This window comes from Bos javanicus, chromosome 5 (assembly GCF_032452875.1).
Source record: "Bos javanicus breed banteng chromosome 5, ARS-OSU_banteng_1.0, whole genome shotgun sequence".
Classification (NCBI taxonomy): Eukaryota; Metazoa; Chordata; class Mammalia; order Artiodactyla; family Bovidae; genus Bos; species Bos javanicus.
In genome coordinates this window covers 34,854,227-34,868,619 of record NC_083872.1, presented here as the reverse complement: position 1 = coordinate 34,868,619, position 14,393 = coordinate 34,854,227, and the positions used below count along the sequence as shown (strand labels likewise).

General features: G+C 33.0%; 1 protein-coding gene across 1 annotated transcript in view; it reads left to right on the top strand.

Moving 5' to 3' along the window:
- The window catches only part of ARID2 (AT-rich interaction domain 2), a 208,213-nt gene that overhangs the window by 118,373 nt on the left and 75,447 nt on the right, over nt 1-14,393 (top strand). Inside the window, exons 5-6 of the mRNA XM_061416372.1 lie at nt 2,314-2,532; nt 5,922-5,989. Of these exons, the coding sequence (XP_061272356.1) occupies nt 2,314-2,532; nt 5,922-5,989 (287 nt within the window). The remainder of the gene's footprint in view (nt 1-2,313; nt 2,533-5,921; nt 5,990-14,393) is intronic.

Genomic DNA, 14,393 nt, shown 5'->3' with positions numbered 1-14,393 from the left:
AAATTTGTCAGCAGTGATATGTTTGTATAGACATTGTGTGAAGAACATTGAAAATTCCCAATCTCATTCCTGTTATAAAATTGTACCTATTCAAACATACCTCCTTGGGGATGGGAAGGGATGCTCTTAAAATCTTGTAAGCATTTCTCTTATATTATATTCCTAAGAAGGAATCTTTACCAAACATCATATAGTTAAAGGACTTTTCATAATTATCATATTAATTTATTTTATTTTAATTGGAGATGTCTTTTGGCAAAGTCATTCATGTAAGGATGTATTGAGTTGAGTATATGGTGGCATCTGTTATTCTTCAGTAGCAAACAGACCAATTCCAAGATCATATTGAAAGCACAACAAGACTGTGACAGATGTTGAATTATGGGTTCCAGATTTTTATTTCTATTGGAAATTTGCCTGAAAATTTTGTGGAATCTAAAGACTTAACTATTGCTGAAACTTGGCATCTCATGATCAGTTCCAATGTGCAATAAATACCAAAATGTATTTCTGTGTTCACAGAAGTCATGTTACATTTTCCCAAGATATTTATGTTATATATGAGAAATGTTCAACCTTAAATATTATAAAGAATCTATGTCAATTCATGTATAATTATATTGTGATACTTAAGGAGAAATTCCTAGAATATTTTAATATTGAAGAGGTGTCTCTTCAAATATCTGTTGGGAAGTGAAGTTTCTTACCTACATTATTTTCTTCTGTGGAATGTTGTGACAATAGATTCCTACTTGCATTCCATTTAGTGACATTCTTAAAAGATTTTTTTTCAAATCCATATTTGCTGAAATGTTTTGTGTAGCAGTTTTCTAACTCTTGTTTCTTTCCTTTTCCCATTACACTAGTTAGATCTTGTATGATAAATGTATTAGGGGTATATGTCTTAGGACATAGCTGCCAAGGCCTAAATTGCACCAGTTTAGAGTCAGTAATTATAAAAATACAACATTTTCTAATATATGTATTATGATTATATATTAGTTTTCTGTAATCCTATCTTCAAAGTTTTAAAAATGTTTCAATTCTCCTACATAAAATTTTAGTTAGGAAAAGATTTGTTAGAACACGAAAGTTTGAACTGTAAAGGTAAAAATTTATAAATCAGACTTCATCACAATTAAACCTTCTGTTTTTTGAAGACATTGTTGAGAAAATGAAAAGGGAAACCACTCACTATCTGGAAGAAAATATTTACAAAACAAATATTAGATAAGTGGCTCATATTCAGAATATTTTAAACTGACAGTACCAAGTGCTGACAAGGATGCACACGAGCACCAAGAAGTTTCATGCATCACTGATGAAAAGACAAGATATTACAGCTAATTTGGAGAACTTCTACAGTTTCTTAACAAAGTTAAACATACATTTTATATGACCGAGCAATCCAAGAGAAATGAAGAAATATGTCTGCACTAAGTCCTGTGTGTGAATGTTATTAGCAACTGTATTCAGAAGTGCTAAAAACTGGAAACAGTCCAGATGTTCTTCAGCTAGGGAGTGGATAAACAAATTGTGTTATAGCCATAATATAACAATTAAGACATACAACCCATAGCAATAAAAAAGAACCAATTACTGATACATACATTAAAATGGGTATCAACCTCAACATCATTTTGCTAAATGAAAATAAATCAGACACAAAAATATAAGTATTGTGTGATTCTTTTTATTTGGCATTTTGAAATAAAGTAGATCAATGGTTGTTTATGGATAAAGGGGGACACATCAACTACTAAGGAGCATAAAGAAGCTTCTTTGGGATGATAGAAATACTCCCTTATCTCCATTGCAATTGTGGTTAAAAGACTTTCAGAACTCCTAGAACTGTAGAACTGAAAGCATGAACTTTACATTTTAGTTAAATGTCAAAAAAAATCTTACCTGAAAAAGTAATAATCCTCCCAAAACTGGGTAAAGAAGGTAGGCAATGTGTTTTGAAACATGATGTTGTTAAAAATTCCAAAGGAACCAGGCTTTCTGGCTTATAGTACTTAAAAAATCAGAAAAAGTTCCTTGAAATGCAAGAATAAAAAGTGTAGATTAGGTATATTAAAATAATGATACAATAGTTTGGCAATGATATCAAAGAGAATATATGTATTTCTTGTATATTAATACTTTTTGAGGAGTGTAATTTTCACAAGTTCAAAAACTGGACTCTAAGCTTCTACTCAGTTTGTATTTTATAAAAGAAAGCAAACTTCTATCCTGTATTTAGAAGATATTAACCAAAAATGATTTCTCATCCTTGATATACTTAACAGTGTTGTTTTTTGTCTTTGTTAGATTATCTCCGTCAGAGTTATGGGCTATCTATGGACTTCAATTCGCCAAATGATTACAATAAACTGGTGCTTTCACTGTTATCTGGACTCCCAAACGAAGTGGACTTTGCTATTAATGTATGCACTCTCCTGTCAAATGAAAGCAAACATGTCATGCAACTTGAAAAAGACCCTAAAATCATCACATTATTACTTGCTAATGCCGGGGTGTTTGACGACAGTAAGTTTTAGGTTTAATGTATTATATAATCATTCTGTTAAAGGTGTGTTTAGATTTTTTTGAAAGGTTTTTAAGGAGAATATTTTCATTAGTCAATATAATAGCATTCTTTATTTGCTTTTGTTATATTAAATGTATCATTTAAAATAATGAATGTCTGGATTTTTTTAACCTTATATATTTGAATAGATTAGATATTTAACCTCATTAGAGCTTTCGAAATTAAAATGCTGCATTTTTCTTAGAATAAATGTGGGTTTGTTGATTTGAAATTGTTTGATGCAAACTTTTGATAGAAAAAACTAGACCTGTAAGAAATTGTTTTCTGATGTCTATTTCTGCAGGTGTATAGTTAAATTTTTTAACTAAATAGTTTAGGTCAATGCATTTGAAAATTTGCTGCATAATAATCAAAATAAGGATTATCAAATATTTCATAGTTTTACTTGTAGGATTTTCTAGTTGTAGGTTTTTGTAGATCAGGTTCTTTGTTTTCTGTGAAATTATCTCAAATCTGGATTACTCTTCAGACCAAATTGCACAATTCTGTAATTGTAGTTTAATAGGACTTTAAAAAATAGGTTTTGAAATTTTTTCCTGCTCATAGTTTGTCCTTTTAAAATATCTATGTCAGCTGAATGTTATTGATAGAAAGTTTCTTCTTGCTTCTCAATCCTCCTTCTACCCCAGCAACCATTGTAACTTCTTTTGCCAGAAGTTTATTCTATTAATAGATTAAAGTATTGATACATTTTGCAATTATTTTATCATATAGGAAATTATATAGAATAGTCTGAGAATTTCTTGTAATATTTCATAGGTATATGAGTATTTTTGTGTTTATCTTTAAGTAGCAGTATGTTTGCAAATAAGTTCATTTTTCTGTAATTTTCAAGCATGCTTTTATTTGGGATTATCTAAATAGGATTCCCTTTTTCTTGTTGTTGTTGTTGGCCGTGTCATGCAGGTCATGGGTTCTCAGTTCTCCAACCAGGGATTGAACCCAAGCCCTCAGCAGTGAGAACAGAGTCCTAATCACTGGACTGCCAGGGAGTTCCCTAAATAGAATTCCTTAAAATCTGACATGTATTTATTTTATATGAAGACGTTTTGCAATTAAATTGAAATTAGTTTCTTAAACTTCTGAAACTATTTTTGGTTACAATGTGGAGGAGGAACAAAGATCAGCACTTAATCAGTTTGAATTGTAACTGTGAAGATCTAACTTTCATGGATTTCCACCTCACTTTTATGTTCTTTGCTTTCTAATATTTCATCTTGATCTTTTAAATACATTTTTCAGCATTTAATACAGAATGGAGTTTAACATTGGTTCATTTTTAGAAAGAATAAATATTCTCAGGCCATAATAATTTTGGTGAATTCTTACCATTTAATCATTGGATAAGGATTTCATTTGTATATATATGATAAACTGAGTTTACCAGTTTTAATGCATGAAGTGTGACATTCTTTAGCACTTTTTTTTTATCTCAGACTAAATTATTATGTAGAGTAGCAATCATTAATAATTAATATTAGCAAATGCTATTTGAGGAATGTTTCTTTTATTTCAGTAGTCAGAATTTAGAGTTCCAGAGTATATAGGGACTTTATGAAGACCATATACTTTTAAAACAGTGTTTTTACATTATGAAAATATTAAGGGTATGTATGATTATGTATATATTTCATTAGGCTCTTGAGAGGTTTTGAATTTTTTTAGGCATGGAATTTTAATTGAGAGAAAATATAGATACCGCTTCTTTTGAATGTGTGGGATATTTATACATGATATGTGTTTGAAGAAGTATAATAAAAATCCCATGTGCCAAAAATTTAATTTTTCCATCTTATATTTGCATTCAGTGTTCTTTTCCCATGGAGTTTTTCTTTGTAAGGTTTTCTTCAGGATAAACAAAATCTTGTCTTTCTTTAGAAGTATATGGACTTTATTTTTCTGATATAGCTGCTATGTATGTATACATTTGATGAAACTCTTCTTTAGGTCACTGTAGTTAAATTTATTTATTAAAAACTTCACACTTACCCTTTATATCATGTTCTCATGATTCTAATATCAATATAATGTTAAACTGTTTTCATTCCTCACCCTTTTTAATACTTTTTCAATGAAAAGTCTTATTCTTACCTAAGTACTTTAGAAATTTTATTTTAACTCAATAGTAAGTAAATATTACTTGGCTTCCCTGGTGGCTCAGATAGTAGACAATCTGCCTGTAATGCAGGAGGCCCGGTTTCAATCCCTGGGTCAGGAACATCCCCTGGAGAAGGGAATGGCAACCCACTCCAGTATTCTTGCTTAGAGAATTCCATGGACAGTGGAACCTGGCAGACTACAGTCCATGGGGTCTCAATGAGTAGGACGTGACTGAGTGACTAACACACACAATATTAAGTAAATATTATGTCTGTAATTAAAGGTGTAATAAGACTACAAACATTCAGTAAATCTTTTACGACAGAAAATACATCCATGTGTTATCCTTGTTATTAACACATCCATTAAGAAGGCTTACTTGTATTTTTTTGAAGAATCAAGTTCATAAAGCTAGTTTTTCTGTTAACAGTTGCCACTATGTAGTTTTCTTCTTCATTTGAAAACCAGTAGCTTTCATTATAGAATATATATAATTATAGATAGTTGATGAAAGTACTTACCTGATTTTTAAAGAGCGATGCCTATTGTGTCACAGTTTAAAAATTTGTATTATATGACTTTACTGTCTAGTCCCATTGCTGACAAAGTGAGTTAGCAACATAGAGATGAAAAAAAAAAGGTATAACATGTATCTGTATACCTCAACCTTTGTTGTGAGAGGCAGGGGTAGTGTGTTATTAAGAAGAAGCTTTTGAAAATAAATGGTTTGCGTTTCCTCCTAAAACATCTTTATCAAGAAACTATAAATCAGCTATATGGCTTAGAATGTTTTCTAAAGATTTATTCCTAAAGAATATCTTGCCCATTAATATTTCAAATATAAATTATATAATTATTTTTGAAATGAATGAATATTTAAGATTATAAAAGTTTGGGAACCTAATAGTAATAGCATCAGTTTGACTTTTTAATATTTTTTTCTTCTACAAATCATAACTAATGCAGAGTAATTATTATTGTCTGTGTAACTATTATGAAAGCCAGTTGTGTGTTTTTAGAGTGTGACAAAAACTTTCTTTAAATTCTATAATTTAAAAAACTGTATTTCAAGAGAAATTATCATGACTTTCTATCATTTATTATGAAGCAGTTTTTAGTGAACAAGGTATCTTAAGGTGTATTTTTACTGTTTTTCCAAACCTATCTATTCAGGAACTAAGTGAAATAAGTAATTTCATATTACTGAATATGCTATTTATTCTTTTAGCTTTAGGATCCTTTTCTACTGTATTTGGAGAAGAATGGAAGGAGAAGACTGATAGAGATTTTGTTAAGGTAATTCATGTAAATTAAAATATGAAACATTGCTTTGTATGTAGCCAAGGGCCAAAGGTCAGTTACTTATTTTATATAAGAACTGTGATTAAGCTGAGTAAAAAATATTTTAGAATAGCTAATAAACAAATGAAGTTTTCATTTTATCATATATTGATTTCTAAGAATGATAAATCTGTAACAGAAGCAATAAATCTGAGGATACTCAGACTAAGTAGCAGTTTGGATAATTTCCTTAAGATTATTTTTCAGTTTACTTAATCATTCTTCAGCTGTGTAATATGCCACTAGATTTTTTTGTTAAGTTTAATTATAGTGACTGTGTTTTAATTTCTAGAAATTCTCAAATCTGTGTATATACAAACACATACTTGATAGTGCTAATATCTAAGCCTCCTGTGACTCTGATTCTACTAACTCTGGTTCATGGTGAATTATTCCTTTGTGTTTTTTAATGTTGCTTTATAAATTTCAGCAGACTTATTTATGTAGGATTTTTGTGCAGATTGGCTGGAAAGTATTTTTTCCTTTCTCTGTTGCTTTTGCCAGTCACTTGAAATACTGATCAGAATGACTTTATATTAATTTTTTTATTGGACATTTTTCTGATTACTCTGATAGTAAAAACAAAGTCATGGGAATTGTGAAGCAAGCTAGTGGTGAAATACATTATGGATTGTTTTTAACTCAAAGCTCAAGACAGTCCCTTTTGTCTCTCTTTCTTTGAGGATATTAAACCTTCAAATTTCTCACCATGATAGAGTTGCCTTTTTAATTCCCAACTTTACAAGCTAACCCAAAGTTCTGTATTACCCCATCACCTCTTGATTGAAGTTAGGCAGATAATTTCTTTAACTATAGAAAACTGGTCAATAAACACACACAAAAAAAGTATATTAAAGTAACACACGCCATCACAATGAGGAATAGAGTTGTCAGTATAATCACTAATCACATAAAATCAAGAAGACACAAATATGTTGAAGATGAACAGATGATCACATCTGTTATATATTTTCATTAATTTCTAGTATTTATATTTTATTCCACATACTGTCTTCTTTGGGTTTAAATCTCTTCACTTTTTCTAATTTCTTGAGCTGGTGCTTGGAGTTACTGATTTTTGTTTCTGTTTTTTCTAATATATATATTTAAAGTCATAAAATTCCATCCAAACACACTTTAACTTTGTACTTCCAATATTGATAATTTCGTATCATTATTATAATGCATTTTAAAATATCTTCTAATGTCCATTATGTTTTTCTCTTTAAGAAAATGGATTATTTAGAAGGGAATTTTCTTAATTTCCAAAAACATATGGAAAACTTCCTAATTTCCTTTTTTTTACTAATATCTAACTGAATTTTAGTATGTTTAGAGAGACTGTTCTGCTTAGTTTTTAATCTTTGAAATGTTTTCACCCATTACTTTGTAGCTTAGCATTGATTACTGTACTTTGCAGATACATTTTTACACCTTGAAGGTTTGTGGCAACCCTGTGTTGAGCAAGTTTAGTTTATCAATGCCATTTTTTCCAACAACATATGTTCATTTCATGTGTCTGTGCTCATTTTGATAATTCATTATTTCAAACTTTTTAATTATTATTTTTTGTTATTGGGTTTGCCAAAAGGTTCATTTTGTTTTTTTCTGTACAATGGCTTTAGTATTGCTAGTTGTCTTTAACTTTATTTGAAACAATTTTGGTAGATTGTACTGTGACAGCTGTCATATTGGCATGGGTTAAGAAAAGCTTAACAAAATTGGTGAATTTTTGTATAACCATTTTAATATTGAAGATGGAAGAGAAAACCAACATTTTTGGCATATGATGCTTTATTATTTCAAGAAATGTAAAAATGCAACAGAAACACAAAAAAAGTTTTGTGCAATGTATAGAGAAGGTGCTATGACTAACTGAACATGTTAGAAGTGGTTCATGAAGTTTCCTGCTACAGATTTCTCACTGGGCAATGCTCCTCAGTTGGGTAGACCATTTGAAGTTGATAGTGATCAAATCAAGACATTAATTGAGAACAGTCAGTGTTATGCAGCTGCTGCTACTAAGTCACTTCAGTCGTGTTAGACTCTGTGCGACTCCATAGACTCCATAGAGCCCACCAGGCTCCCCCGTCCCTGGGATTCTCCAGGAAAGAACACTGGAGTGGGTTGTCATTTCCTTCTGCAGTGCATGAAAGTGAAAAGTGAAAGTGAAGTCATTCAGTCGTGTCTGACTCTTAGCGACCCCATAGATGGCAGCCCACCAGGCTCCTCCGCCCATGGGATTTTCCAGGCAAGAGTACTGGAGTCAGTTGCCATTGCCTTCTCCGAGGCAGTGTTATACCATGCAGGAAATAGCTGACATACTCAAAAGATCTAAATCAAGCCTTGAAAGTCATTTGCACCAGCTTGGTTATTTTCATTAGTTAAGCGAATGAAATCTTCTTGACCATATTTCTGGATGTGATTCTCTGCTTAAACATAATGAAAACATTCCATTTTTAAAGCACATTATGACAGGTGATGAAAAGTGAATACGGCAAAATAATGTGGGGCAAAGCAAAATGAACCACCACCAACCACATGGAATACTGGTCTTCATCCAGAGAAGGTGATGTTGTGTATATGCTGGGATTGGAAGGGAGACCTCTATTATCAGTTCCTTCTGGAAAACGAAATTATTAATTCCAACAAGTACTACTCAATTAGACCAACAGGAAGCAGCACTTCACAAAAAGTGTCCAGATTAGTCAACAGAAAACACATCATCTTCCATCTGGATAATGCAAGAACATGTGTTTCTTTGATGACCAGGCAACAACTGTGATAGCTTGGCTAGGACATTAATTCGTCTGCCATATTCATCAGACATTGCACCTTTGGATTTCCACTTATTTCCGTCTTTACAGATTCTCTTAATGGAAAAAATTTCTCCAGTGGGAAAAAGTTTCCTCGAAGACTGTAAAAGGCACCTGGAACAGTTCTTTGCCCAAAAAAGATAAAAAGTTTTGAGATGATGCATATGCAATTACCTGAAAAGTGACAGAATTTAGTAGAACAAAATGATAAATACATTGTTCAATAAAGTTCATGGTAAAAATGAAAAGTATGTCTTTTATTTTTACTTAAAAACTGAAGGGACTTTTTGGCCAATCCACTATTATAGTAGTTTTGGTAATGTATGATCTTTGATTTTGCTACTATGACTTACTGAAGGTTCAGATGATGGTTAGCCTTTTGTTTTTTAGCATTCTTTCCTAATCAAAGGAGATCCAACCTAAAGGAAATCAGTCCTGAATGTTCTTTGGAAGGACTGATGCTGAAGCTGAAACTCCAATTCTTTGGCCACCTGGTGCGAAGAACTGACTCATTGGAAAAGACTCTGATGCTGGGAAAGATTGAAGGCGGGAGGAGAAGGGGCCGAGAGGATGAGATGGTTGGATGGCATCACCGACTCAATGGACCTGAGTTTGGGTAAACTCCGGGAGTTGGTGATGGACAGGGAGCCCTGGCATGCTGCAGTCCATGGGGTTGCAAAGAGTCGGACACAACTGAGCAACTGAACTGACTGGCAGTTTTTTGGAGCATAATGCTATTGCACACTTAATAGATTATAGTAGAGTATAAACATAAATATTATAGGCACTGGGAAACCAAAATGTTTGTTTGGGTTGACTCACTTTATTATGATATTTAGTTTATTGTGGTGGTCTGAAACTGAACCTGCAATATCTTCAAGGTGACCTGTGTTCTGAAATTGTTAGGTGTAAGTGTCTACATAAGTCACTTAAGCCAATACAGTTAATCATTAAAAAAAATTTTTTTTATTGGAGTATAGTTGATTTACAGTGTTGTGTTAGTTTCAGGTGAATAGTTGAGTGAATCATTTTTACATATACATGTGTCTATTCTTTTTTACATTCTTTTCTCATAGGTTATTACAGAATATTGAGTAGAATTCTCTATGCTTTTCAGTAGGTCCTTATTAATTATATATTTCATCAAAATACATAAAAATAATAGTGTGTATATGTTAATTCCAGTCTCCTAATTTATCCCCTCCACCCTGCTTGCAACTTTGGTAACCATAAGTTTGTTTTCTACATTTGTGACTGTTTCTGTTTTGTAAATATGTTCGTTTGCACCATTTTTTTTAAGATACCACATATAAGCAATATCATATGATATGTCTTTGTCTGACTTACTTCACTTAGTATGATAATCTCTAGGTCCAACTATGTTGCTGCAAATGACATTTCATTCTTTTTTATGACTGAGTAATATCCCATTGCGTATATTTATGCATTTCTCTGTCAACGGACATTTAGGTTGCTTCCGTGTCTTTTCTATTGTAAGTGCTGCTCCAGTGAACATTGGGGTACATGTATCTTTTTGAATTATGGCAACAGCATCAGATATTTATATTTCCAGGGCAATATTGGCTGTTTCATCTGTTTATTTCTTCATTTATGAAGATAAATATGTTAAAAGCACCCAGTTGGATTGTGGAAAATTCTTAAAGAGATAGGAGTACCAGACCACCTTACCTGTCTACTGAAAAACCTGTATGCAGTCAGGAGGCAACAGTTAGAACCGGACGTGGAACAGTTGACTGGTTCAAATCAAAACTGTTGAACTAGTAGGACAAAGTTCATGGATGTATGAACCTTGGGAATGGAGTATGACAAGGCTGTATATCGTCATCCTGCTTACTTAACTTATATGCAGAGTACATCATGTGAAATTCCAGGTTGAATGAATCACAAGCTGGAATCAAGATTGCTGGGAGAAATAACAACAACATCAAATATACAGATGATACCACTCTAATGGCAGAAAGTAAAGAGAAATTAAAGAGCCTCTTGATGAAGATGAAAGAGGAGAGTGAAACAGCTGGCTTAAAATTCAACATTCAAAAAATGAAGATCATGGCATCCAATCCCATCACTTTATGGCAAATAGAAGGGGAAGAAACTGGAGGCAGTGTCAGATTTTATTTTCTTGGGTTCCAAAATCACTGCAGATGGTGACTGCAGCCATGAAATTAGAACATGCTTACTTCTTGGAAGAAAAGCTATGACAACCCACCCAGTATATTAAAAAGCAAAGACATTACTTTGTTTACTGAGAAAGGTCATATAGTCAAGGCCGTGGTTTTTCCAGTAGTCATTTACAGATGTGAGAGTTGGACCATAAAGAAGTCTGAGTGCCACAAAATTGATGCTTTCAAATTGTGGTGCTGGGGAAGACTTGAGAGTCCCGTGGACAGCAAGGAGATCAAACCATTCAATCCTAAAGGAAATAAATTCTGAATATTCATTGGAAGGTCTGATGTTGAAACTGAAGCTCCAGTTCTTTGGCCATTTGATGTGAAGAGCCCATTCATTGGAAAAGACCCTGATACTGGGGAAATTGACGGCAAAAGGAGAAGAGGGTGCAAGAGGGTGAGATGATTAGTTAGCATCACTGACTTAATGGACATGAGTTTGAGCAAACTCCAGGAGATGGTGAAGAACAGTGAGGCCTCACGTGCTGCAGTCCATGGTGTCGCAAAGAATCAAACATGACCTAGTGACTGAACAACAACCTCTTTTTTATTATGACAACACAATCATGATATTTGTATTTCCACACCAATACTGACTGTTTCACCTGTTTATTTCTTCATTTATGAAGAGAAATGGGTTAAAAGCACCCGTTTTGATTGAGGATGTATTTCTTTATCCTTATAGTTCTATAAAGATAGTATTTTCACATTTTGAGAATGCATTATTTAGTGAACACTAGCTGTTACATCCTTCTGGTTAATTGGACATATTATAAAGTCTCCTTTTTACAGTTAAGTCTCCTTTATCCTTTTTTTTTCCTTTCTTTTTTGATCTGCTGTTGTGGTTGTTGTTCAGTCCTCAAGTCATGTCTGACTATCTGCGACTCCACGAAGTGCAGCACGCCAGGGTTCCCTGTCTTTCACTATCTCCCTGAGTTTGCTCAGACTCATGTCCATTGAGTCAGTGATGCCACCCAACAATCTTATCCTCTGTCACCCCTTTATCCTCTTGCTCTCAATCTTTCCCAGCATCAGAATCTTTTCCAGTGAATTGGCTGTTCGCATCAGGTGGCCAACATATTGGAGATTCAGCTTTAGCATCAGATATTAATGTAACTATATATTTGTGTGTGTGTGTATCAGCTTCCTTTTGGTTGATATTTATATGTTCTTATTTTATATTCAACCTCTTTTATCTTTATATTTTAGATCAGTTTTTTGATAAATAACATATATTTGGGCTTTTTTTTTTTTTTGGCTTCTCTGGTGGCTAAGACAGTAAAGAATCTGCCTTCAATATGGGAGACCTGGGTTTGATCCCTGGGTCAGGAAGATTCCCTGGTGAAGGGAATGACTACCCACTCCAGTAATTTTGCCCAGAGAATTCCATGGACAGAGGAGCCTTGCGGGGTACAGTCCATGTGGGTCACAAAGCGTCGGATACAACTGAGTAACTGAGACTTTCACTGGACCTTTTACCTCTTAGTTGGAAAAACTTTGATTTTAAATTAGTGTATATTCCATCTACTTTAAGTATAATTTTGATACATAATTATGTTTAAATTTACCATGTTCTGAATAGGTTTCTAAATGTCTTGCCTGTTTGGTTTTCTTTTCTGTCCTTTCTTACTTTTTTGGAATTGATTGGACTGAGTATTATTTATTTTTTACTATTGTGCCCACTTAGATTTTATATACACTTACTCTGTTTTCTTGTTGATCATATTAGTGCTATTTTAATCCTTATTAATTTTAGTGACTAAATAATAGTAACAATTTAATAAATTAGTACTTACCTCATTTTTTATTTATATACAACTTTTGTTGTGCAATGTTGCTTTTTCAGGTTTCTTAAATAGAATCTTAGACCATTGATTTTAGATTTTTTATCTTGTCTTGTATCAGTATATAAAGCTATCAATTCCCTCTATAAACAACTTGAAATATTTTCCCACAATTTTTATGTTGTCATTATCATTTAGTTCATGGTATTTATTTCCCTTGTGATTTCTTCTTTGACTCATGAGTTATATAGAAATGTTTTATTTCTGTTTTCAAACTACCTTTTATTATTATCATTTACTGTCATTATTATCACTGCTTTTTAATTGCATTCCATTCTGCCAGAGAACATCCCATATGATTTCATTCTTTTTTAATCAAGACTTGTTTTATAGTTCAGCCTACAGTCTTTCTGGTGAATGTTTTATGCATACTTGAATGTTTTTTGGATGTAATATTTGTTGATAACAAAGAGTGTTGACAGTGTTGTTTGATATTTCTGTATCATTGATGTTTTTCTGTATAATTGTTCTATGATTTCTTGAGAGTTGAATGTTGAAATCATCAACTATTTGTATGCCCTGTCAGTGTTTGTATCTCCTATTGGTTATGTCAGTTTTTGCTTCATGTATTTTGAACTCCAATTACTGGCATGTACATTTAGGATTATTATTTTTGCTTGGGTTTATTTAACTTTTTTTCAAGAAATTTGGAATGTTTATGGCAATTACTTGTTCAGTTTTTTTTATTTCCGCTCCTGCCTTTTAGGAACTGTTCTACAAGCCACTGTGGCTCTGTTCCTTGCTTTAAGGGCTTTTCGTTTTCTGTGTACTTCACTGTGGATAGTTTCTATTGTTATGTTTTTATTTTCTGTTTTCTAATTAAGCCCATCTAATAATATTTTTTTATTTCAGATACTGTTTTTCAGTGAAATTCCATTTGACTTTTTTATATTGTCCCATATTGCCCTTAATTATGTTCATATTTTCCTTTAAATGGTTGAACATATTTAATAATAGTTGTTTGAAAATTTTTATCTCCTAGTTTTATTACTTTTTGGGGCTTTCTTGGTGGCTCAGAGATTAAAACGTCTGCATGCAATGCGGCAGACCTAGGTTCGATCCCTGGGTCGGGAAGATCCCCTGGAGAATGAAATGGCAACCCACTCCAGTGTTCTTGCCCGGAGAATCCCAAGGATGGAGAAGCCTGGTGGGCTACAGTCCACGGGGTCGCAGAGTCGGACACGACTGAGGGACTTAACTTTCTTTATTATTTTTATTATTTCTGGGTCTTTTTTTCTTGAACCACGTTTGCCTTAGTTACGTGTCGTGTTTCCTACTTCCTTTGTATGTGTGCTCAGTTGTTCGGTCGTGTCCGACTCTTTGTAACCCCATTGACTCTAGCCTGCCAGGCTCCTCTGTCCATGGAATTTCCTAGGCAAGAATACAGGGTTTCCATTTTCTACTCTAGCCGATCTTCCCAACAAAAGGACCAAACCTGCATCTCTTACGTTTCCTACACTCAGATCAGATTAGATCAGATCAGTCGCTCAGTCGTGTCCGACTCGTCGCA